Source organism: Cryptotermes secundus, unplaced genomic scaffold (genome assembly GCF_002891405.2).
Source record: "Cryptotermes secundus unplaced genomic scaffold, Csec_1.0 scaffold117, whole genome shotgun sequence".
In the NCBI taxonomy this organism is placed as follows: Eukaryota; Metazoa; Arthropoda; class Insecta; order Blattodea; family Kalotermitidae; genus Cryptotermes; species Cryptotermes secundus.
In genome coordinates, this window is record NW_019737981.1 from 3,729,664 (window position 1) to 3,757,267 (window position 27,604).

Here is a 27,604-nt window from a genome sequence, read left to right on the forward strand (position 1 = left end):
AGAGAGAGAGAGAGAGAGAGAGATATGTTGTTCTTGGAATGTTTGTGAACAATATTCTACCGCAAATGGGAAAGAGTTAAACGCTATAGTTGAAATAAGATACAGAAGAGAGTAAGGAAGAGAGGCTGAATGGAGAACGAAAGAAATTAACGAAATAGGAAGAAACGAAGTACCAGAAGAATTTAAAGCAGGGAAGGAAAGAACAAAAGAAAGGAAAATAATGACAGACGCAAGGGAATAAAAGAAAGAGAAGTGAACAAAGAAAGACGTCAAGAAAATTGGAATTGTGTATTGCTCTGTAATAGTGGATTTTTTTTCTGAAGCATGTGTATAACGTTATGGGGCACGCGGTAGCGTAGTTGGTTGAGGCACTATGCTACAAGCCGGAAGGCCGCGGGTTCAAGTACCGATGAGGTCACTGGATTTTTTCAATTGACCTAATCCTTCTAGCCGCGCTATGGCCCTGGGGTCGACTCAGCCCCTAACAGAAATGAGTGCCAGGAATATTCTTGAGGGTAAAGGGCGGCCGGTGCTTAGGGCTGACAACCTTACTGGCATCTATGAGCCGACTGCCTAGAAGATGTGGGAACCTCAACGTCTCACAACTCTATGGGCCTCCACGTCCTGTTACAGGGATACCTTTACTTTACTTTTTTACTTACATAAAACGTTAATTAATATTTGTGATTTGGACTCGTAAATGCGTTTGCCCCGTACGCCTACTGTGCAGTCATTTGTAATCTGTAATTCAGCACATATGTTTGAAACATTGAAGTATTTAGGTCTATTTGGTTTCCATTGTAAGAAGGCTTTGCTGTATAAGTAATTATTGTGTTAATTGTACCTGTTAGTGGTGGGGGAACAGTGATCGTGACGCTTTGTGTCGAAATTTGTTCGTGCAGTTTCTATAAGCTGTCGATGCCAGCTCTCGGACATGCATTAAATTTCTCTGTCACTCTGACATATCACCCAATGAGACCGTGTTTATTACTTGCTATAGCTTCTATTTTTATTGTTATTAATATGTATTTATTCTACCACACCTTCGCTGTGGGCAAAGACCTGCTAATGAACGTAACACGATTCTAAGGTGGTGTACTAAACACCATGCTCTCGCCTCACCAACTTGGCCTGACACCTTCCACCTTTCTACTTCTTCCCCAGCCCCGTTGAGTGAAATCTAATGTTATTTTGAACTCGTTCACTATAAGAAACAAAAATAATTAAGGTCGTTTGATACTAGTATAATTATGATATTTAACTATCTATGGCTCTACAGCCCTTTGTTGGACCTTGGCCGTTTTTTCAGTTTCTTAATCCTATACATAGTCGGTAGGACTCCTTGGACGGGGGATCAGCCGTCGTAAGGCCTCTGCCTATACATAAAACAACACAAACAGAATAAACGCACACAGACATCTATGCCTCAAGTGAGATTCGAACGCACGACCCCAGTGTTCGAGCGGGTGAAGACGGTTCATTCCTTAGATCGCGCGGCCACTGTAATCGGCAATTATTATATTTGACCTGTAGAAGTACAGTGTGTCCGGATGAAAATTGTCCAAAATAAAATAATTATATCTCAGAAAGCATTTATTATACACATTTATGGGTTATACTATTACAAAAGTGAACTATCAAAGTTTTTTCTGAATATATAACTTTCTCAATAAATTTCAGTGTGGGCTCCCTTTGTGGCACACAAATATCCAGACGATATTCGACCTCGTTCCACGTTGCTTGAAGCATGTTTGGTGCTACCGCAGCCACAGCGACCATTATGAGGACTTTCAGGTGTTGAAGATCGTTGATCTTCACCTGGTAGACAATGTTCTTCACATAACCCCACAAGAAAAATCCAGTGGGGTTAAATCTGGCGACCTAGGAGGCTAAGCGATTGGTCAACATCTGCCGATCCATCTCCCAGCCATCTCTCTATCCAGGTGATTCCTAACATGGTGGCAGAAATATGGCGGCGCCCCATCTTGGAGGAAAATTTGAGGTGGTAACTGGGGCCGCGCATACAGCTCCAGCATGTCCAAGTACGAACGTCCGGTCACAGTCTTTTCCGAAAATAAAACGGCCCTGTCAACTTGTGCATTAAGCCGGCCCACACGTTCACTTCGCGGCTGCCTCTCTCAAATTCACATGTGACACGTCGATTTTGAGTGCTCCAAATCCTGCAGTTGTATCTGTTTGCAACTACATTGACATGGAACGTCGCCTCGTCCGAGAAGCACACTTAGCGGAGGAAATCGGGTGGCGCAACAGTTCTTTCTAGTATGTCCACAGCGAAGTTTGTGCGTGCTACTTGGTCACTCGGTTTTAGTGCATGAATCATCTGAATCTTGTACGCTCTTAGGCGAAGCCTTTTGTGTTTCACATCGTGCACTCTTTATCGTGGAATTTGTACGTAACTGCAAGCCAGCAGCACGAATTGATTTGCGCAGACTTTGCTGGAATGCTTCTCTAATGCGATTGACATTTTCTTCAGAGGTCCGTGTTTTGCTAGGAGATTTTACACGTAACAGATTACCTGTAGCCCTCAGTTTTTTCCAGAACCGAATGCTTTTCCGTGTCGGAGGTTGACTTCCATATTGCGTTTTAAAACGACGGTGGACAGCCGTAAGAGATTACAACTTTCCTATCCACAGCACGCATTGAACCTGTTCCTGCGGTGTAGACATCTCTACTGAGCTCGCCGAAGGTCATTAGTTGGCGCATGCGCGTAGGCAGGGCGTGCAGAAAACTCACTGTTTACTTTTCCGATGTTATAAACCGAATACGTATATGATAGTTTCGGAGATACACATATAATCGTATTTTATTTTGGATACCTTTCATCCGGACACTATAAAAGAAATGTCACTAGCTTCGAACTCGGTAATGTATGATCATTATCGAAAAATTAATAAGTATTCAGCTTGGCAACATACGGTATACTCCTTTTTATAGAGACTTAAGACCTAAGACTGTGTTCATGGAAGTTCGCTACGGGAATCTTAACATACGTTAGTTTATCGGCTGACTGAGAGAGTGATTTATTCACAGTTACTCTGCTCATTTATTCATTGATAGATGGCGGGACTGATCGCCTAATTGCCGTACATATTGATTGATCAACCGATTATTTGATTGACTGATATGGCGACTGACCGACTGACCGACTGACCGTACGCTTGGTTCAATGGCTGACTTATCGACTTATTGAATAAAGGACTTACTGACCGAGTGATGAGCGGTTCCAACGACAGACTGGCTGATTCACGGTTAGGATAACTGAATGACTGGCTGACTTTTTATTCCTTTAAGTGACTAACAGACTGATGGAGAGACTAACATGTGTAGAGTTGTGCGTCCTTGAACAGACTGATGTTCGTTCAAGCAGCACTGTACAGTTCTTGCAGGGTGTAGCAGCCTTGTGACCTTGAACAGACCGCTGTGCAAGCAGCACTGTACAGTTCTTGCAGGCCCTAGCAGCCATGTGACCTTGAACAGACTGCTGTGCAAGCAGCACTGTACGGTTCTAGCAGGCCCTAGCAGCCTTGTGACCTTGAACAGACTTTTGTGCAAGCAGCACTGTACAGTTCTTGCAGGCCCTAGCAGCCATGTGACTCCCATGGAGTTCACATGTCTCGTTTGTTTTCTTTGCGATGTTACATCGCTCCTTGTGACTGCCTTTTATTCTACACTATCATGTATTGATACAGTGTTAATAGACCAATATGCCATTGTATTGAGGGATTGCTTATTCCTTGTTCCATGCATCGAATAGCAAAATGCTTCTCGGAAAAGCAGGAGGATGTATGTGCCCTATACAATTTTGTGTGTGTGTAGTCCTTTTGTTATAATGTCGAAATCCGATAAAAGATTTATAGATATACTCTTAAGTTGCTGATCGATTTAAATTTATGTGTATCTCGTATGTTATTAAGCTAGTTCAAGACGTTGCATTTTCGTGTAATATACGGGCGTAACTGCGGTCTACAGTTATTTATTCGAAACATTTTTTTGGTATGGTGAAATATTTAACGAAATACACGGATTTTTTCCCCCCAGGGCGATTAGCTATACAACACTAGAGTTGTTATGTGCAGTAAATTAGCAAAACCAATGATGTATGCACAATAGCAAAAAATGTTTGTGGAAAATGCGTGCTTCAAACAGGAGTCCATCTTTGCGTTCCTTCTTCCTTCTGAGAATCAAGGCTATGTACAAAGTATGACGTAAATCTCTTATCAGTAAGTGTCAGGAACTGACCTCTCCAGAGGTTACCGCTAGGCACTTATTGCACGGAGTGTGGCCTGGTTCAGCACATGCAACCTGGAGCAGACATGTCATTGTTCTGTTATTAGCGACACGCACACCGATAGCTATACGATAAGCATAAAAACAAACCAAACTCCGTGGTTCTAGTCCGCAAGCAAACTATACCGACCGAGGGACCGCCGCTTGTCAACGAAGTTAGTGCCAACTTTAGCGGATAGAGGGTGTCGCGTGGTCAGCATAACGAATCCCCACGGCCGTCACTTTCGGTTTTCTAGACCAGAGCCTCTATTTCCTTGAAATAACTTATCAATTATTCTCACGAGGCTGATAGCGCCGGGAATCGAACCCCGGCCTCTGGATCTGTAGCCAGGAACTCTGACCACTAGACCACAGAGGCGGTCATACGAGAAGCATATCCCACAAGAATCTGAATATCACGAAGTTATAACAAAGAGGAGGTACTTGTAACTGAAACAGCAGTAGGCTGGACATACTCCCTGGGAAATTAGAACAAATTAGGTTGGATAACATCGATGAAAGGAGTCCTTTGGGGAATCTAAGAGAACGTCCGAGAATTACACTAAATGAAGCTTACAGAATGTAAATTTGGTGTGAAATGGAGTGAGATGTATCATGACAGTGTTCAGTGGCTGGCTTTTGTAAAGACGTTTACAAACCGTTGAGCAGTATGAAAGCACGAAATTTCTTGATCAGTTAAACATAAAGTGATTAAGTAAGACCATGTAGTTAACAGGTACGAGGCAGTTTGCCTTCGAAATCAATTCGTCGGTCCGCCGACACGCCAGTCTGATCAATCAAACTAAATTTGGTTTTGAATTTCGGCCGACCGTGTAGAAACAATAAGGAAGCAAAAATTAGAATGCAGATCTGAATAGCGATTGAAAAACGTGAATAGAAAGCCAATGAATTAAAAAATGAAAGGCAGCAGAAATTATACCAATCACAATCCGATTTTTCAGTAGTGTCGGCCGGGACGCGCTTTAATGAAGTATGGCAGGATTATTTTGAGGTTATATTGTAGAATGTGTAATATTTGAAGAAGCTGCGGATAAGGTGAAGAGTGACATACTGCCTCTAAATACTTGTACATCATTACGCCTGCTCCATACGACCAACTCTGTCAGATGGACCTCACATTCGTTTGACGTCGGCCAGATTAAAACAAAAAATAGACGTCCATGATGTAATCTTCTCCAAGTATAATTAGAATGATCAAGTCAAGGAGGATGAGGTGAGTAGGACATGTAGCACGAATGGGGAGACGAGCATGCATATAGGATATTTGTGGGAAAGCCAAAAGGAAAGAGGCCACTGTGATGGTATGAATTGGATTGATCTGGCTCAGGATATGGACCAGTGGATGGCTCTTGTGGACACGGTTATGAACCTTCGGGTTCCATAAAATGCTGGGAAATTCTTGAGTAGCAGCGGAAATGGTAGCTCCTCGAGAAAGGAATAGCTCCATGAATAATATATATATCATTCCGTACACGAAATTTCCACTCATTATTTCTCTCCTCATGAACATCTCTCGATGTTCATCATCTCCTCTGACCTTCGGAAACGAAGGTAAAGTTTGAGAGAAATTTTATAACTGGGAAATGTATTGCAGCAGAACTTGAAAACCGCGAGTGCCAATAGACAAAAGTCACAAAATAATTAAGAATGGTCGCTGTAATGAAATTACAGTTCTGCTAGTAACTAAACGTAAAACAACATAATGACAGCAGCATGACATGGGAGTTCTGAAGAACTGGAGTTGTAACCTACTGGCTTTATATGCTGGAGGTATTCTGATCGAATCCCGGCATGCTACTGGCTATCTTGACAGCTACTTCGAGATTTTCCTCGTTTCCAGGAAAATGTGATACTTCGAAGAACAAATCAAGTGCCAGAGCTAATAGATTGATACAGCGCTGACTCGTCTGGCTAACAGCCTATCAGTTCTTTGTAAGTGCGCAGTGCCTAAATTCACACACGTATTCTGTGAACGGCTGATCTCGGTGGCCGCGCTGTCTAAGGCATGAACTGTCTTCGCTCGCTCCAACGCTGGGATCATGGGTTTGAATCTTGGTGTCAAACCCCATCTGGGGCTCATGACCAGATATTTATTACTGTTTGGCATTTACGGTCTTGTTTTTGTGGGGTGTCCTCTCTGACGAGAGGACGGATCTGTCTTTTGTATATGCTGCTGGCCCTTACCAGTACAGCTTTTCTCGAGTCTAAGTCCCTTGGGACTCTTGGCCATATTTTACTGTCTCAGATTTGAGACTTCCTTTTTCGTGTTCTCCTACGACTCGTAGGGTCACGGTGGAGGTATTCGACCTCGCCTCCACACGGGGGTTTGAATCCCACTATGTCCATGAATGCTTTTATTCTGTGTTTGTGTTGCCCTGTGTGCATGTAGCGGCCTTGTGACGGACCTACTGTCTGTGTGCAAAAGATTACGAACCTGAAGGAGAGACCAGGGCCCAACAAAGGGCTGTAGTGCCATTGATGAATGCATGAAATTCTGTGAATGACGTGCACCCACAGAATGCAGTGGGAAGCTGTATCACTCTGTCTGTAAACCCCCAAATTGCTAGTGGGTATCGAGGGAAACGCTAAGGGGACGAATATCAGTTTGGTAAATAAGAAAACCGTGAGAGAGGCGTGATTTGTCCCGCGTTATATTCTGTCCTGGGAATAAGTGGCGCCGTTTTTGCAATTGTTCTCTGTGTTTTTACGTCTATTGGTTTTTGTGCCTACAAATCCACAGCGCTCTTTCCGTCGGTCATTTTATGAATGTTTGCATTACTTTCTCAGAGTTTCTTTAATTAATCCATTTCTTCTAGTCTCACTGCATTCTACCAATGATGAAGCTTCATAAGGCGCCATGTTTTACTAGGTTCTTGTGTTTATCCGTCCCGTGAGTAAGCAAATAAAAGCGAACACCTACAAACAAATCAAGCAAGAAACTAATTTTATGAGCTTTAGTTCATGGAGTGGTTTTGTTGTTTTTGAGCTGTAGTAAATTATAAATTTCTTGCACGGACAAAACATTACAGACACTACATGATAGATATTCGTGAAAGCCTCTAATGCCTATATTAATTTTCTGTTAACCTGGGTAGGAGTCATCAGTGATGAGAATATAAAAGTTTAAGGATGTTTCAGATAATCTTATTACATGAATTGTAATATATGCCTTGGTGTTGTATATGTTCAGAATGTTAATGCTCTGTATAGCGCCAAATTTTGGTACAAGTGCAGGTGTGCACTGCCCGTTTTTGGGAAAGACATACGTCCCCCAATTCTGGTCCGTACGTACCGAACCTTATTTTCAAAAGTTCCCCCCCCCCATGTTATAACAAATGAAAATTATATTTTCAACCTTAAACATTCCAATACGATTGTGATGGGAAAATTAAATTCTCCCTTGTACTTCATTAAAACTCGTATTTGGAACCACTTTATTCTTTCAGTTTCCTTTCAGATCATCACGGAAATAGATCACCACTTTTTCTATATTATAATGTATAATATATAATAGATAAAATAATCTCGTATCGAAACTGATTATTTTCCCATGGCGCTAAATTTTGGTAACACTTCGTTCTAGTATTCCTGCATTGGGCGAGGTCACGCCCACCCTCCTCCCGCCTTCCACACTCTCCTCTATATCTGTCAGCAGTGGGCCATTGTGCTCCTGTTCGGATCTTAAGGAACCCATCTCCCCTTCCTTTACCAGTCCGTCTTTCCACTAATGCACTCTCCAACAGTCCACTTCAACTAATTGTTGCTGGGCCTCGCCAGCACAGTCGTATTTGATTTAGGACCCCTTAGAGAAGCATGAACTAATTTATGAAGTATTTCCCCCTCCGACATTGGCACTCACTGTGTGGGTTAACGCAGGATGTGGGTGCAGTTGATGGTGCTTAATTCGTCGGTTCTGTAGTTGCCCCCTTATTATGCTGTTCAGACTATATGGCACACTGGGATGTAGATCAAGTTGCAGCAGAAGCACGGCGAAACGTCGAGTTTCTTACAAAAGTTGTTTCGTCTCAGAAACACTGGCCTGTTTACGTGTTAGATAAACGGCCCTGATTGTCTTGCTGTTTTTTTTTCCGGTTCACCTATCAAGAAGCTCTTCTTCTAGTTCTTTTTTCCCCTTTTCTTTTCCCTTACCTTTATCCTCTTTTTGCCAGACTACATTTAATTTTCCCCTTATGGTCTTGTTATACCTTCTTCAACGTGTTGTCTCCAACCTACTCTCTTCGATACTTTTATTTTAAGCCTCTGTGGCTTAGTGGTCAGAGTTCCTGGCTGCAGATCCAGAGGTCCCGCGTTCGATTCCCGGCTCTACAAGATTTTCTGAGAAGTAGTGGGTCTGGAACAGGTCCACTCAGCAGCCTTATGAGGATAATTGAGGAGCTATTTCAAGGAAATAGCGGCTTCAGTCTAGAAAACCGAAATTAACGGTCGTGGGGATCCGTTGCGCTGACCACGTGACACCCTCTCTCCGCAAAAGTTGGCACTAACTTCGCCGACAAGTGGCGGTCACTCGGTTGGTATAGTTCTCTTGCGGACTACAGGCCATGGAGTTCTTTTTTTGGGGGGATGATTCCTCATTTTTACTTACTCAGTTTATTTAATCCAATTACTGAAACATAGGAAAACGTTTTGAAGATTTAAATTTTAAAGAGGGATAAATTTTATATCAAGTTTGGCACAGATTACGGCTCAACTTCCTGCCGTTCATACTCGACGTGTATATTATTCGTATAAATCATATCAATAGTTCAGGCGATGATGGGCTAAATGTACACGTACAAGATTTGGGGTGCTCACATCGGTGACTATATGAAGAATGCCGTCTTCTGGGATGTGGCGCAGTGTAGATCTTGTATTAGCCGACGTTTCGGAGTAACCTATCGCCTCTATCTTCAGGGTACTGTATACAGAGTGGCATGAGTAATACTATAACTTGCCTTCAGTTCGGATTCTAGGCATCTTTTAACATTAGTTGAACGCATGTTTTCTGTCATTTGTAGAATTGTGTTTAGGCGGTAAGAAAGTTTACATGAGTTTAAAACGGCAAAGCATTCGTCACGTCTGTATTTTCATTAATTATTTTTGCGTAAAATATTGTTATGGATATCTGTCTTAAATAGTCCACATAATGATGACAGCTTCTTAGAAATAACAGTGGCATAATGAACATTGATGCTTTAACTCCTAAGCAGTGACATTAATTTCTATGAACAAGTGAAGAGAAAACAAAGGAGCCAAGAAAGATCACATAGTCAGAATAGATAGATGAAGGAAAGAAGAGGGAATTAATAACAAACAAACAAACACACTCCGTGGCCTATAGTTCGCAAGCGAACTATATGATCGAGCGACCGCCGCTTGTCGCCGAAGTTAGTGCCAACTTTTGCGGATAGAGGGTGTCATGTGGTCAGCGCAACGGATTCCCACGGCCGTTAATCTCGGTTTTCTAGACCGGAGCCACTATTTCCTTGACGTAGCTCCTCAATTATCCTGAAGAGGCTGAGTGAACCCCGCTCCAGACCCACTACTTCTCAGAAAATCTGGTAGCGCCGGGAATCGAACCCGGGAGTTCTGGATCTGTAGCCAGCAACTCTGACCACTAAGCCACAGAGGCTGTCAGAGGGACTGGATAACAAATATAAAAAGAAGGGAAGTGTAAAAGTAAACAAATAAAAGGAATGAAGGCAGAGGAATGAAGACGAAAGGAAAAAATTTAGGAAAGAAGGAGAATTGAGAGAGAAAGGTAGAAAGAAACGCACTTCACTGCTTTTTTCAACAAATTACTTAGTTCAACTGTCGTTCTTACATTTTTTTTCCCCCCCTTGGCACTACAGCCCCAGTGGGCCTAGGCCTACCTCCATGAACTCCGTTCACTTCGGTTTTTCTATATCTTACACATTTGGTAGGACTCCTTGGGCGGGTGATCAGCTCGTCGCAAGGCCTCTACCTGTACACAAACACAGAAAAACGTACACAAACATCAATGCCCTGAGTGGGATTCGAACCCACGATCCCGGCTACCGAGCGAGCGGAGACAGTGCACGCCTTAGACCGCTCGGCTACCGTTACCGGCACGTCATTCTTACATGGTGCCATATTATTTAGCGCTGGCAGTTAAGAAACGAGATATGCAAGGTTTCCTGGTGTGTAATGTTCACAGATTTTCCAGACAGCCCTTCAGCAATGTGCCATGATCTGCATTTACGCAGTGCAGAGTCGTAACAGAACCTAATTAGAAGGTTGCTTCTGAAAAATCGGTAGTCTTGTTAAACTGCATACAGCATAATTGTCTCTTTCCTTTGAGAGAAGCGCCCTAACGAGATTCTAGGCGTGACCACAAGAATTTTATTTCTATTGACTAAAAAATTAATTAACTAGGTAACCAAAACCAAACATCAGGATTTAGTTGACAGCAATTCTGTTTCGCATTCGGAACGTTCCCGGTTCGATTCTCAGCCTGAAGACTGGGTATCCTTACCGATATTCTCGTGCGTTACGTGACAGGTGGCTCATACAGTATCTGTAGCGCTTCTTGTGTTGACTTCTTGAAACGCGTATGCAGTTGTTTCTTCTCGTCTTGAGCGACTTTAAAACAAGTCCGAGAGAAACACCAAACAGCATTTGAGGCATGACCGTAAGAATTAGGCCTATATTTGTATGGTCTTACGGACAGATGTCGCTTACTGGTGTTTTAAAGGTATATAATTTGGATTTATGTGTTTTAACGTGCTAAATGAGTTTAGAATTTTAATAGGCCGCTGTATTTTGAGTGTGCAGGTGTAACATACCGATACTCGGTATTTATTTATTTTATTTAATGATGTAGTCGACTACAACCCAACACCGCGGTTTGATTATCAGCGATTCCGTTGTTGTTTTCGAATACGTATTTATAATTTATCTTCCTCGTTCTGATGGGAAGAATAAATGACGAAATAGGTTTTTCTCTATATAAAATCCCAGATATAATAACTTTTATTATGTAAGATTTTAGGCTTTCACAGCGGTGATTATGAAGAAAGCAGTCTTCTGGGATTTGGCACCGTGTATATGTGGTGTTAACCGACGTTTCGGAGGAACATCGGTTAACACCACATATATACGGTGCCAAATCCCAGAAGACTGCTTTCTTCAAATTTTATTATGTACTCCTTGTTTAATATTTTGTTTCTCACACAAAAATATCTACGGCTTCTTCATCGAAGTGCTGCGACATGCGTGTGAGTGTCCCACCATATTGAATTCTGATGGCTCTCGCAACGTTTAACAACAGCAGACAGAGCGTGAAGCCGGTCACGGTAGCCGAACGGTCTAAGGCATGAACTGTCTTCGCTCCCTCGGAAGCCGGGATCGTGGGTTCAAGTCGCATACAAGGCATGGATGTTTGGTATGTGTATGTGTTTATTCTGTGTTTAGGTAGAGCGGCCTTGCGACTAGCTGATCACTCGTCCAAAGAGTCCTACCGTCTGTAAAATGATCACGAAACTGAAAATCAGAGGCCAAGGCCCAAGGGGGCTGTAGAGCCAGTTGAAAAACAAAACAAAATAGAGTGTAGTAATTGCAGTGAAGCTTTGTTCTGCCCTTCTTTGTCATGTGAGTGTTCTGTACTACTGTCCTGTGTTGAATTGTTGTTTGTTCAACGTATTTATATTTCTAAGTATTGCTTCTTTTCCGATATTAATTTTTTTTTATCTTAATATTTAATTTGTGTGTGACTTGTCACTATTACTACTTCCAGAATGTGTGTAATCTGTTACATTTTTCTGTGAACTGCAGTATATCAGTGCAACTGGGAAGCATAACGAACTGTACCTTGCAAAACTAACTAAACTAATTTCATGGAGCTGAGCCCTTCTTGAGAAACCGTCAAATGTATAGCTACTCAAGAACTTCCCAGTATTTTATGGAACCCGACGGTTCATTACTGTGTTCACAAGAGCCCTCTACTGATCCTTATCCTGAGCCAGATCGATCCAGGCCATACCATACCATATTATCTCTCTAAGGTCCATTTTAATATTGTCCACCTATCTACATCTTGGTCTTCCCAGTGGTCTCTATCCTTCTAGCTTTCACACCAATGTCCCACATTCATTCCTCTTCTCCCCCATGCGTTCTACATGCCCTGACCATCTCATTCTCCTTTACTTGATCACTCTAATTATAGTTGGCGAAGAGTACACGTTATGAAACTCCTCATTATGTAGTTTTCTCCAACCTCCCATCACTTTATCTTTCTTCGGTCTAAATATTCTCGTCAGCACACTGTTCTCAAACATCCATACTATGTGTTTCTTCTTTAAAGTCAGAGACAAAGTATGCCTTGCATAAACAACTTTATACGCAATACGTTATTTAGTGTTCCGTGAGATAATTAGAATATTTACAACAGTTTTGCTTCCCGCCATGTGGAGGAACTGGGGAAACGCTGCGATAAACATTATTTTGAAAAGAAAATTATGAAATTATGGGACAGTTTTATAATTGTTAAAATGCTGTAAATTGTTAAGAATGCAATATTAAAAACAAGTTTATTGTTTTTGAAAATCGCACATCTTAGATTTAATTTTAATATCTTTCTTATTATCATAATAAATTTTGCTTGAAGATAGCTAGATTGAATAGAATGTTTCATGTAAAAACAGATTATTCGGCCTGTAAGAGGCACAGAAGATATAAAGAAAACAGATTATTGAGTCTAGAAGGCTTACGGAAGAAATAATGGCTCTTTGATACGTGTTCTGAATGTTCTCATAAGGAAAGCTACTAGAAAGAACTTTATAAACTGCAGCAATTTTGTTTGTAATTCCACGTCCTACTATGGTTATTGCCTGCAGCTGACTGAAACACCGCTTATTTGTGTTACTCAACCAGACATCTTTTCTGGAATCTTAATCCGCAAAATTATACAAGTTTCCTTGTTATTCCACACTGGAATAGAATTTTGTCCGCTTCGGGATGATAAAACACAAACATATATTTTAGTGCTCATGAATAGAAGGGATATTTCATATTCCTTGCTCAGTTGGTGACTTTTTAATAACCGAAACATGTTTTTATGTTCACAAATTTTCATATACAAGCGACAAAAAAAGTATCCAGTGATTAAATCAAGAGTGGAATCAAACCGAAAGAGATCATTAACTAAATAACGATTTATCCACGTACATCTAGCAGATTTTTAGAAGAAATGAAAGAAATACGTGTATAAGAGGATACAGTATATATCGTTGTCCGAATACCGGAGTGTTCTCTCTCCGCTTTTGGGCCAAGTTGGGATAATGCACCTTTCTGATTTGCTTATTGTGTTGCATTATCCCGACATACTTCCTTAAGCTTTCCTTAACTCCAGGTGTGAGATTTGAGAATGTGTTCTAAGTCACATTTCAAATGCAGTTGGTTCCCTAACTTGAAGTCCAGTTCCCCGAAGATTCGTGTTGCTGGACATAGTACACTTTAGATCTCAGGTTACGATACGTATTGGTAAAGGTAAAGCTATCACTGTAAGAGGCCGTGGATCCCCTTAGGGTTGTCAGACGTCGAGGCTGCCACATTTTCAAGATAATCGGCTCATAGATGGCTGTAAACCTGTCAGCCTTGCGCGCCGGCCTCTCTCTACTCCCAGGAGAATCCCTGGTTCTCATTTCTGTTATGAGTCGAACCCAGGGCCATAGTGCGACTGGGAGGAATTAGGCGAATTGAAAATCCAATTACCTCATCGGGAATCGAACCCGAGGCCTTCCGGCTTGTAGCGTAATTCCTGAACCAATTACGCAACAGAGTGTCCCTGATACGTGTTGGAGAACTTCATAATTTGTACCTTCTGCTAATAATATTTTTTTTTCCTGTGGCGCTACAGCCCCAATTTGGGCCTAGGCCTACCTCCATGAAACTCTCCGTTTCACTTCGGTTTACTAGATCTTAAACATTCGGTAGGACTCCTTGGGCGGGTGATCAGCTCTTCGCAAGGCCCATTAATAATATTAGGATGAGTAAATTAAAGAGGATGGAGCCTGTGGAACTTGAAACGTGCATCGTAACGTGTGAATTGCTTACATAATTTTTGCCTCAAATTTTCAATGTAGGATACCGCTTAGAAAGCCTAGCTGTAGACATGAGAAATATATTAGCATGAGCTTAGAAAAGTAGGATATGAATGAGCAAAGTGGCTCGGTATACTGTCCATTAGTGGGCTATTGTGAACGTTGTAATGAAATTCGGTGAATTTCTTCACCAGCCGAGGAAATATGACGTTCGAAGTACGGTTCTTCATGTTGGAGTTCAGTAGTTTAGGATCTAAGTGACGTGTGCCCCTCTGACGATCGCAATGACAGCTTGGTTCAAGGTGTACACGGTTACAGATGGAGAGAACCCTGGACTCGAACATTCAAATCCCTCTTACGTCGTGTGTATCTCTCAGCCTTTTTCATCACGATTTGTCATCCTTCTCATGGCCATAAACTCCCCAGTTTGTGAATTCTGAGAACCCATGGAAGCCCCTTCTCCCCATGCAGATAAAGGACGGATTAAGAACTGTTTTGAAAAAAGTGCTATAGTAATATCGTTCTTCGAATCGATCTGAAACCGTTGACGAACAGATATAGTCCTCTCCGTGCTGGGAATCGAACATGGAAGAAGATAATCTGACTCAGCGACCGGCTTCAACGGAGACGGTGGTTACTTGTGGTCTTCTTCCGTCTATAATACAACAATAACAATATAGATTTAGATGATACTGATCCACATTTAGTTCACTAAGGTGTTCGTTAAAATGTTTAAAATAGTTAGTTAGTTAGTTATTAGAGAGGGTGGGTTACCCCATGCACTTAGACCTGTAGTGGTCCATTGTGCTTCCCTCTATGATTTCTACCAGCCTATATATCCTACCGGTATTGGTTCTTACCATCAGTCCCGCCCAGCCAGCGAGACCGGCTCTACTGGCTGATAAGTATCTATAATGCTTGCCCCATCTACCGGAGGTATTTAGTGACTGCTGTTGGGCGGCAAACGTCCGCAGTTTTGCTCAGTGACCTCCTTTGGAGATATGAGGTTCTTTTACATGCCGTAAAGCTACGACACGGGACCCACGATGTGTAAAATTTGTATACATTCTGTGTTTATGCGCTACATGTTTCCGCCACACGAGGACGATGATGATGATGATACACCCTAAACAGAAATGATTATGTAAGAGAGGTTAACGTGCCACTATGCTTTAAATAAGCGACACGTCATGAAGACACATTTCTGTTAGAAGCTGAGTCGACACCAGGGCCATAGCGGGGCTGGAAGGATTAGGTCAATTGAAAAAAATCCACCCGCGACCTTCCGGCTTGTAACATAGTGCCTCGACCAATTATGCTACCGTGTGTATTTCTCCCCCCCCCATCACCCCCCCCCTCGGTCAAGGGAAGTGCTCGTTAAAATTTGAACATCGGAAAACTTGAACGTACTGTTTTTATCAACCATCTCACCTTATGTTTAATCCCATACAAATTCTGAGGGGATGAACTGGCAATGGTATGGCAGCAGACTTAATAGTATGCCCGCTAGAATGAGCTGTAGGATCAAGTTAATAATGCACGATTTTCAGCTTTGTCAGTCGCTTCACCGAGAAGAGCAATTCATCTCGAATTTGGTTTGCTCCGTGCGCAGTGTTCTTTCCTGACAATCATGCAGCTGTCTCGGCCTTCTTAATGTTCGAAGCCGGGACTTTGCCCATCGTTACGGAATGGTAACTATCGTTATCCGTCACAATCATAGCTCTGTGAATATGCAATTCTGTTGCTTTGTGTAAGAACTGAAGAAGTCAGTTCTCAAAAAGAACACTGGCGTCCATATCACTGCGGTAATCAGGACCCGAGGATTCTTTCCGGAGAGGAAAAGCTAACATGTATCCTCCGAGAAAGTCAGTTTGAGATGATCGGACGTGACAGTTGCTCTTCCAGCTTTCCCTTTTGACGTTATAGTTCACTCCTGACGTCAGAATGTTGCCACATGATTCTGGTTAACCTATGTTTAATCAAATATACAATAGTGACTTTATCGCTCCTGCGTGTGGATGTCAGTTTTTATTTTTGGCTAACTTATTGGCTCCGGGTGTTATAATACTCGCCCTCTCCATAAACGTCAGTTCCATCAATCGATGTCTTAAGTCTAACCGAACTGATTGTATTGTCCACTGCGATCCCTAACATTACCGTCCCACTAATTTTATAAGTATTGTACAAGTAAGTATATCCTGTCTTTTGTTTCTGTGTGCATCAGGTACCTTTCTTCTAAATACAATCTAAAGGGTTCTGACTATGGTGCATAACACTCAGAATTACTAGGTTTTTGGACTTTCTCCATTATCCTCTATTCTAAAGAACTAGAAAACAACGTTTCGAATACTGGATCTGTTTCTGTCCTCAGGTGAGGGGAAGACACCTGTTCTGCTGGGTGTCTTAGAAATAGGTGACCTCAATCACTGGTTCAGGAACCCAACACAGTAGGCAACTCCCTCTCACCTGAGGAAGGAAACAGATCCAGTTTCCAAAACTGTGTGTTCTCTGTTTTGTAGAATACCGAACGATGGACAAAGTCCACAGACCCAGTAATTCTGACCCTTATTCTAAGTTTATACCAAAGGAAGCGCAGTTGTTTATTTTTACGTCTCGTACTTCTTGCCGACACAATTGATGCAGGTCTGCATGTCTTGACAGTATGGTGACTTTCTTCCAGTATCCATTGCATCGTCACATGCTTCACGAACTTGATCCTCAGGTTCGAATGTGGTGTTCCCCATCTCCCTCGTAAAGTAATTAATTGTGAAAATGTTATATTAATTCGCGAGCTTGGTTGTGTAAAATACACGCCTCTCTTCATCAGACAAGGTTAACAACATGTTGGGTTTCAGCTTCTCAGTGTGGTGTCTATAAAGAATTTTATTTTCTGGTATATGAAGCCGTGTACTCCGGTGGTAATTAACCTACGTTTCGGAGGAAGATATTCCCCCCATTTTCAGGGTCGAAGGGTAAGCCAAAAAATAAACAGCATGAAGAAGGTACTAAACAGAGATCTGCGAAATGTCGGGCGACTTTCAGCTGACTATACGGTGTTATATCCCAGAAGATTGAACTCTTCAAGGTTACGACACTGTGCAGGGAACAGGCTCGAACTTGCAACAACGTAGTTCTGCTGCAGGTGCTACTGTCAAACAGCTTCTGAACAGACTGAACTCCTGCGGCTGATCAGCGGCCTTTCATTGTACCTAATGGCCACTCACAAAGAGAAAAGCCGGACTCAGCCGCCAGTTCTAGTGAAGAACACTCTAGTGGTGTAGAACCTTCTGGTCCTGTTGTCTGCGAATGGTTATTCGTTTAGTGTTCTGTAGTGTAGTTTTCTTTATTGCTAGTGGGGTGGAACTAAGTCCCTTGTACTTCTGGCCTATTGTACCAGCCCCAGATGATAGGTGAGGGTGATTGTGGAGCAATTGGTGGAATGAAAATTGGCAGGGGAAATCGAAGTACTCGGAGAAAACCTGCCCCAGCGCCACTTTGTCCACCACAAATGCCACTTGACCACACTCGGGAGCGAACCCGGGCCGCCTCGGTGGGAAGCCAACGACTAACCGCTTGAGCTATGGCGCGGCCTAGTGTAGTTAGCTAGTTGCCCATTTGGTCACTTAGCTAATGCCCCAGGAGGAAAGGTCAATATTCTGGGAGGTCATAGCATCTGTCACTCCAAGACAAAAACTGTATATGTACATGTGTGCTACCCGAACGGTTTCCGAGACAGAGCTGTTTCGCTGTATAGGAACGTCAAGATGCACTCAGACGAGCAACACTCCATGTCCTCACACGAGATGCAAAGTGCATTGGTGTTGCCCGTGGAATTTTCGAAAACGTATTGTACTATGATTTATGCTAACCGTCTTACAGTGCATACAATTTTTCACCTTACTCTTCTCTTCTGCACTACGTGTTTCAGCACTAATGTGCCATCTTCAGGTGCGTTTTCTCTATGCACGTCTAACTACTTCATTGCACGCAGTCACAGGAGCAAGACCCAACAAAGAGCACAATACACACACGAATGTAGGAAGAGTGCTCCCACAGAGGAGGATTGGCGTGATTCGCGTATTGAGATACTACGTAAGGATGACGAATCCTGAAAAGTGTTAATATTTAAAATCTATTATTATACATGACGAATATATATTTTAGTCATTTTAGTATGAAGACATCAGGGCATGCAATGCAGTAGTTAGACGTGCATAGAGAAAACGCACCTGAAGATGGCACATTAGTGCCGAAACCTGTAGTGCAAAAGAGAAGAGTAAGGTGAAAAAATGTATGCACTGTAAGACGGTTAGCATAAATCATGGACATGAGTCAGTGCAACAGGACGCTAAAAAATAGCATGTATTGTACTAGGTAAACTGTACCGACTTTGTCACTTAAACAATAAATTCCGGCATTAGAAACACTACGTAATATATCTTTCTTATCAACAATTTTTGAACTGTGCCGTGAAATAGCTCTATCTCGGAAACCGTTTGGAATAGGACACATGTACATATACACTTTTTTTTTTGCTTAGAATGACCGATATTTTGGCCACCAAGAATATTGAGTTTTCCTCCTGGAACACTGTATATTACGTTCCTTGTTCATTTAATATTATTTTAAGAAATTTTTAAGTATTGTAGACTTCAAAATTCCCATTGTGATGGCAGTGCTGGGAAATCGTGGCCTGTCCTGTAAATCGTCCTCGCTGAACTGGCTTACAGTGACTAATTTTATTATAATCCGACGCTGACTGTACCGCTATACGGGAAGTCGGTCTGCTGCATGGCGCACAGACCGCAGATGAAACTCCAGCAAATGGAAAAAAAAAAGTTTCTTGCCCTTCAACATTTATACATGAAGTCATTAGAGTGACCCAGACGTCTGTACGCATTCCCACTATGACGAGGTTATAAGACAATACGTCGCAGTCGCCTTGTTACGAAGGATCTCAATGTAAGGGCTGTGTTCCAGCTTCCGTCTGTAACCATGGTTACGAGACTTCCTTGCACATCTCCGCTGAGAACATAGGACAACACAGTTGTTCCCACTTCACAGATATAAACGACCATCATGTTAGTAACGCTTTCAATAAATTAGAAAAATCTGTACAAAGACGTTGCTTCATAACTTGTACTCTTCTCCAAGTATAATTAGAATGATCAAGTCAAGGAGGATGAGGTGGGCCAGGTGTGTAGCACGAATGGGGGGAAGAGGAACGCATATAGGACATTGGTTGGAAAGCCAGAAGGAAAGAGACCACTGGGAAGACCAAGGCGTAGGTGGGTGGACAATATTAAAATGAATCTTAGAGAGATACAGTGAGATGGTATGGATTGGATTGATCTGGCTCAGGATAGGGACTAGGGAAGGGCTCTTGTGAACACGGTAAAGGACCTTCGGGTTCCATAAAATGCTGGGAAATTCTTTAGTAGCTGCAGAATTCGCGGCTCTTCAAGGAGGGCTCAGCTCCATGATTAAGTAAGCAAGAAAGTAAGTACAAAGATATTGCACATACGCACTTTCTCACATGCAACTGATTCTGACTGCGTTACTTTGGGAAAAGAACTTACGCTTCCTGTTGGAACGCCGCCCCGACCCTAAAGATACACTGCCATTGAGGAAACACCATGCAGCTGTAGACGGTTCGAAAATTATTGCCCGTAGCTTCTAGAAATTTTAATATTTCTTTCACATGCGTTTTGTAAGGTGTTATTTACACGTAGTGTTGCCTTGAGGGTGTTAATCTCATTACGAATCTGTTGGACGTGCGAAGAGTTTCTCTGACTTCAGATCAGTCCGTCACATAGTCCCTAATACTGTATAACACTACAAAGGGTAAACATTCGCGACTCCGACCTAGGACCATGCGCGCTTTGAACCATTCAGCCAACGATATGGGCTATTTTGAATTTATTTCACATCGCTTTATCATCTGATAGTGTTGTATTACTATGAAAGAGGTGTAGTCACCTGATCATGAATGGTGAATCCAGAGTGATGTCGGAAAAAGTAGTTAAGGTGCTGCAGCTTAACGGCGTTTTCCTGGAGGGACTGAGGAATACTGCTTAATATCAGGGTAATTAATCCAAGATCGAGTTTCGAACCCTGCGCTTCTCAAATAAGTTAACACACGTTAGCATTGTAGCAGTTCACTCAGTAGTTAATTTTGTTTGCTTACTTTAGATTAGTTAACAGATCAGTCAGTAATCTCATGGTTTGTTTACTATTTAGCTGCGCTGTGTGTACCGAATAAGTTGTGTAGCTTATGAACGATTATGTAAGATTTGAGGTTTTCACGGCAGTAACTACGCCGTCCTCTGGGATGTGGCCGCTTGTAGATCTTGCTGCAGCCACCTACTCACGCTGGTTCCTCGCTTGAGGATTTTTCTTCCCTGTAAATGGAAGCGATGCGTTCCTCCGAAACATCGGTTCACACAAGATCTACACGGCGCCATATCCCAGAAAACGGTATTCTTCTTTATCAACGATTAATTCTGAAAGACGCGTAAATGTCCATTGTCTGTTTTAAGGTAGTTTACCAGTTTTTTGTGCATGTTACTCCTCTAGCTGGTGCATGCGTAGTGAGGTAAGTAGTCAGTTTATAAGCCCTGTGCCTTGTTGATAGGAGCTAGCTGAATAGACAGTGCTACCAGCTGTTCGTAGGTCTTCCAGGTTTTCTTCGGTATCTTCAGGCAAATATAGGAATAGTATCCCCAGATAGACCACTCCCGTCTCCTTCAAAATCCTCAACTGGCCACCTTTCGGCATCATATTGCCATCTTATTAGACACTGTAAAATCGACGCATTTGAAACTCTGCATTAAGTAACATAATCATGATGGGGTTTAATGATGGGAGGGCATATTAGTGTAACCTGTTTGGCGTGAGAGAAGGTGGTGCACCAAGCATAAACCGTTTAAGCGCATGCGTCAGTAATGGTGCGCGCGCATATGTATGTACGTATGTTCGAGAGATCGTTCAACTATGATCAATAAAGGACACTAGTGCTCAAAGATCAAAGATTTCTTTGGCGTAGATTTGCACGTCATTAGCACGAGGGTCTGCATGATCACAGGGGTTCCGTCAAGGACTCGCGGACTTCGTAGTATTGCAAGCCAGAAAACAATTTAAAAGTTCGAATCGTACATTCGTGAGCGATTTATACTGACAAGTAACAATCCAAGTACCGGTTCCAGCATAGTATGAGTTGAATGGTGTTCTCCAGCGTTGTAGCAGGCTGTATTTCTCAAGAAATGAGTAATGTCTGATTCTTGAGTTTCTTAACGACCCGTTTTCAACTGCGCAGATTATGTTGCGGCAAGTGATTAATTTCATTTCGCACGTATAGCATTTTTATTTGATTGACATTTAGGGCCGAGGAGCCTTTATAATTAGCTACGGCAAACAGGCGTGTCTGCGACAGATTGAAATCAATACCGTGCAGTAATGTAAGAGGAAACGTGTTGTGGAATATATGTGCAAACAAGTCGTACAACACCCCCCCTATGTTGCTTTCGTTTGTGTAGTCCTAATCCATCATGCGGAGATCGATCGGCCCAGTTGAGTGACTGCCACTCCTGCTTCGAATTCCGGAGGTCCTGGGTTCGGAGCTGAACATGGAAATTGGCTGTTCTGGTTGAGATTTTCAGTGGCTTACCTCAGACCCCCCCCCATAAAATGCGGGAACAATACCTTAAAGTAAATGAAGATGGCTACCTTCAATGCCCTCACCAATTCGTTGTTCACAGATGACGCTACAACTCAGTGCTGCATGTAGTATAGAGTTAAAAATATGTCGTTTAACTTTTCAGTGCTGAATTTTGTTTAGACAGAAAACATCATCCCTTATTTTTGTTATATCCATGGTAACGTATAATGTAAGTTGTTTAAAAAGAAAAAAGTAAATTGTTGGCTTGAGTTATCAACAGATCTAACTTATTTTCACTCTTGGAAAATTTCCAGCCGAAGTGAAGGGTGTTCGTTAACTAGGTATCTCGTTCGTGGTACGGAAGGAGGTAACCCAGGAATCGTTTATCTGCAAGCTAAAATCCGCGGAAAGTATAGTAAAATTCTTTCCAAATGCACTTTATTAAAAATTTCGCTTGTGTTTTTGCAGGTGATCGGAAACCACGCTTCGCCAAATGGGCAAGTGGCGTAACCGGTTTACCCGAACACCGGATGACAGCCACATGAGCCCCGAAGACGCTACCGGATGTGCCAACGACATGGGGTCTCTCTCTGTGGATGCATCAACGACTCTTCTAAGTGACAATATTAGGGGCGCCATCATTGACGCTGACGACAGATTAAAAAGTAAAGGAATTTACTGGGACGTCACACGACCCATTCAAGAAAATGGAAAGGAGGAACCCTTAGAGGAAACAGGAATGCTGACGCGTAGCAACAATAATGCTTCAACGGTTATCTGCAACAAGAACGGCAAAGTGCCGATGCATAACGGAAGTGTTAAAGTGAATGGTGATGGAATCTTAAACAAAGTTCGATGTTCTTCTGCTACAGAAGAAGAGGATGATGACGGTAAAGACACTGACGTCAGTAAGGCTGAGGAGATGGAATGTGGTTTAGGACCTTGTGCCCCAAAATGGATGCAAATCTTCGCTTCCAAACAGGCCTTCCTAGTGACATTTTGTATTACGTGGGTTCTTCAAGGCATGTACTATACGTATTTCGTAAGTGTAATAACGACATTAGAAAAACTGTTTCAAATCCAATCCAAAACGACTGGTATTATTATGAGTGCTACAGAAATTGGACAGATTGGTTCGTCGTTGTTGCTGACTTACTATGGAGGTCAAGGTCACAGACCGAAGTGGATCGCATGGGGGATGGTTTTGTTCGCCGTGTCGTCCTTCACGTGTTCATTACCTCATTTCCTGTTTGGAAAACAGCTGATTCGCGACAACGACGTATTATTTGGTGGTGTGGCGTCAGTTGTCGGAAGTCCTTATGGTGGCAACATAACGGAGCCAATTCAGCCCAACATATGCAATTCCTCACACCCTGCTGTCATCCACAACATGACCACTAGTTCGACCCCTGCAATGAGAGATGCCTCCAGGATCACTCCTGTAGTGCTGGCCATCTTCTTCACAAGTCTGCTTGGAGTGGGCATGGGCCAGACAGCTGTGTACACTCTCGGAATACCGTACATAGACGACAACGTGGCGAGCAGGGAGTCCCCTCTCTATTTCGGTAAGTTCAGCCTGGGGTTTTCTGAACAGTACAGTTATGAAGACGACATAAAACATAGTAACACTGCTTTCTTGACTTATTCTGTTACTTCTATGTCCTCTTTATTTTCTACGCTCCTACCATCTTCCTATCATCCTCCTCGACGTCTTCTTCCCCCTTTCAACTTTTTTCTAATCGTCTTCCTCATCCTGCTTCTTTTCTCATCGTCTCGTGCCTCCCTTTCCTCCTTTTCTTCCCCTATCGTCTTCTCCATTTTACTTTCTCTTATCATCCTCTCCTTCTCTTCATGCTTTTAGCTGTCCTCCTAAAGCTTCAGTGTCCTGAATGCCAGTTGTGTACCCAGAGCCCGCAACGGTAATCCGGCTGTTCACATAGGAGCCTTAAGTCATGAGATAGGCTCCGCTAGCGACATCTGCTGTAGGCCTGGTTTTCATTTCAGTTTTCATGCGTTGTTTTTTACACTGAATGGACAATTATCGGGAGATCATCTCAGTTCAGAATGTCCGTTTTCGTTATTCCTCAACAGATATCAATGAGATTTCATGTTGATATGGGTTCGTATTGCCAGTCTAAAGGTTCGGCCACACAGAGCGCTACGCTGTGTTCGCTACGTACACTACGTACGCTGTTTACACTCTGCGACGTAGCGGACATAGCGTACGTAGCGTACGGAAGTCTGTGTGGCCGGTCACATTGGCAATAAGGGGAGATATTTTTCTGTTCGTATAGCGAACATATCGTACGTAGCGCTCTGTGTGGCCGAACCTTAAGGCATATACTGTCTTCGCTCGCTCGGAATCCGGGATCTTGGAATTCGAATCCTAGACAAGGCATGGATATTTGATATGTATGTGTGTTTATTCTGTGTTTGTGGTGTTCCGTCTTTAGGTAGAGGCCTTGCAACGGGCTGATCACTCGCCCAAGCAGTCCTACCGTTTGTAAAATGATCTTGAAACTGAAGAATAAAATAGAGGCCAGGGCCCAAGCTGGCTCTATAGCCAGTAGGAGTAAAGAATTGGTTCGTATTAGAAGTTGGTTGGACAAATTTAATTGTCGCACCTCTCAGTGTAATAATTATGGTCTTCGCTTTGCGTGAAGCTTGAATAGATTATTATTATATTTATAAAAGATGGATCACAATAAGAAACATGTATACACGTAATTAATGTCAACAGATCTTTTGTAACTTTTTCTTCTGAATATAACATAACGTATAAGTCTGGGCTCTTTACTAGGGTTGCCGTTGATGTGAGCAACATCGCAAAGAACGCACGAGTGCAGCTTTCCGCTCCCCATTCCAACACAGAAGTGTGTCCAGTACGTTTTATCCGAATGGTGATAATTTGTACGTACCATCTTAGTGAATAAACCGGTTCCGGCGCTGTGGTCATCTCGACTTGGCAGTGAATTGCTGCAAAGCTTACGCAAGAGGCTTCACTTTCTGAATGGAAAGCATTTTTCTTTCTTTTCTTTCCGTGAAGCAAGACCCTAGTAGCTGCGCATGATGCGGCAATATTTTCAGTGAAAGGAGACAGTTGCGAGTTTTAGGGCTGTATGACTTTCACCCCATTGTCGTAACGTTCCTATATTAAGCATATAGGTCTGTGACCGGAATTCTACCCATTCTCATTTCAAGACCTCAGTCGGTCANGAATAGATTATTGTTATATTTATAAAAGATGGATCACAATAAGAAACATGTATACACGTAATTAATGTCAACAGATCTTTTGTAACTTTTTCTTCTGAATATAACATAACGTATAAGTCTGGGCTCTTTACTAGGGTTGCCGTTGATGTGAGCAACATCGCAAAGAACGCACGAGTGCAGCTTTCCGCTCCCCATTCCAACACAGAAGTGTGTCCAGTACGTTTTATCCGAATGGTGATAATTTGTACGTACCATCTTAGTGAATAAACCGGTTCCGGCGCTGTGGTCATCTCGACTTGGCAGTGAATTGCTGCAAAGCTTACGCAAGAGGCTTCACTTTCTGAATGGAAAGCATTTTTCTTTCTTTTCTTTCCGTGAAGCAAGACCCTAGTAGCTGCGCATGATGCGGCAATATTTTCAGTGAAAGGAGACAGTTGCGAGTTTTAGGGCTGTATGACTTTCACCCCATTGTAACGTTCCTATATTAAGCATATAGGTCTGTGACCGGAATTCTACCCATTCTCATTTCAAGACCTCAGTCGGTCATTATTTAGTTCACTTTTTGGTTGTTTAACATCGTTGCTTTAACAGCAGAGTTTGTATAACGTCGAATAGGATGTGCGTATGATCATAAATTATTATTTCGGAATCTGTGTGAAGGCAGTTGTAACGTATTGAAAGGTGCTACCCCAGTATTCGAGAGCGACACGGAGGGAAATCACGCACCTCTATCAGATCCGCTACGCTGACCGAGATTCGGAATTGCTAACCACTACACAATTATGTTCAGCCTTTCCATAACCATCTGACTGTCAACTCGTCCTTTCATTTGGCTCTAAATAAAGACTGTTCTTGAGAGAGACTCGTCAGATACGTAGCCTAGGGATCAACTAATGTGATGCTGGGTGTCGAAACTGTGTACAGTCAGTCAGTATGACGCCACGGCCAGGCAGTGACTCCCAGATAATTAGAATGACAGCTCTCACTCGGTATTAGCATCTCAACAGAGTTCCGAAGTTCTGAAAGGTCAGTGCGATGCCGCTGGTTCTCATCGAAATACTGCATCATACAAAGCATTACTTATTATGGGTTCCTCGATATAAATGCATTACCGTATTTACGCATGTATAGGCCGCACATTTTTTGCCAAAAATTCAAGAGGAAAACTGGGGTGCGGCTTATATTCGAAATATTCGAAATCACACTTCATTTTAAAAAAATATATTCATAATTAGTAATACAGAATGTTCTACTCCTGAAATAATATTCCAAGAAAATTATTTTTTCTATAATTTCTGTCTGAAAATTGTGCTGCGGCCTATACACGCACGCGGTTTATACATGCGTAAATACGGTAAATACACACATAGAGTCGTGCATTAGGCTATTTTGTCTCGTATGTATTAGTTAAGTATGCACTACATCTAGAAAGTTTCTAATGACATCTACAGCATCTAAAGAATGTGTTTTAATTCGTTGCTGTACGCACTGACATGGCGATCTTGGGAATTCTCATATTCTTTATAAATATTATAAAGAAAAGGAAAGAAAGTACTTCATAAGAAATCTGTATGCGTTCGCCAGCGATAAATGGTGAACTGCTGGAGTTAGGTGTGTGAAGTTCTGTATGGAGACGAATCATAAACCTGATTACAGTCATGACGATTCTGCTAAAAGTGGGTTCTATATGAAAAAAGAAAATTGAGTATAGCCGAAATCTGTACTAATAACATTTATGCACATAAATAGACCACTAAATAATAAAAGGTAAAGGTAAAACTGCCGGTCACGGTAGCCGAGCGGTCTAAGGCATGTGCTGTCTTCGCTCACTCGGAAACCGGGAACGTGGGTTCGAATCCCACTCAGGGCATATATGTTTAGTTTGTGTGTGTGCGTTTTTCTGTGTTTGTGTACAGGTAGAGGCCTTGCGACGAGCTGATCACCCGCCCAAGGAGTCCTACCGAATGTGTAAGATCAAGAAAAACCGAAGTGAACGAAGCTCATGGAGGTAGGCCTAGGCCCACTGGGGCTGTAGTGCCAAGAAAAAAAAAAGGTAAAGCTGTCCCTGTGCTTAACTAATTAAGCACTACGCCATTAAGACGTATGGGAGAGTGGATGTATAGAACCACATTTCCTTGACCTCGGTACTAGCTGGAAGTGAATGGTCAGTTTCACGCCCCGGTCGCTTTACCCCCGGGGACTCTCTAGGCGAAGGATCAAATCATCGTTAGATATCTAAAATCACAGGACACCACAATACGTACGTGGATAAACATGGTTGCCGATATCGGCATTGTCACCGGACAAGCCCACTCTTTGAGCGACTTGCGGTCGTCAGGACCAGCGGACCTAGAGTCCCCCCCCC

At 42.5% G+C, this 27,604-nt stretch overlaps 1 protein-coding gene across 4 annotated transcripts in view; it reads left to right on the forward strand.

Moving 5' to 3' along the window:
• LOC111870568 (solute carrier organic anion transporter family member 74D) overlaps nucleotides 1-27,604 on the forward strand; it is a 261,138-nt gene that overhangs the window by 191,646 nt on the left and 41,888 nt on the right. For all 4 annotated transcript variants that reach the window (XM_023862954.2, XM_033753895.1, XM_023862955.2 and 1 more), the window contains one exon: nucleotides 22,492-23,588. In XM_023862954.2, coding sequence (XP_023718722.1) covers nucleotides 22,517-23,588 — 1,072 coding nt within the window. In that variant the 5' untranslated portion in view covers nucleotides 22,492-22,516. The remainder of the gene's footprint in view (nucleotides 1-22,491; nucleotides 23,589-27,604) is intronic.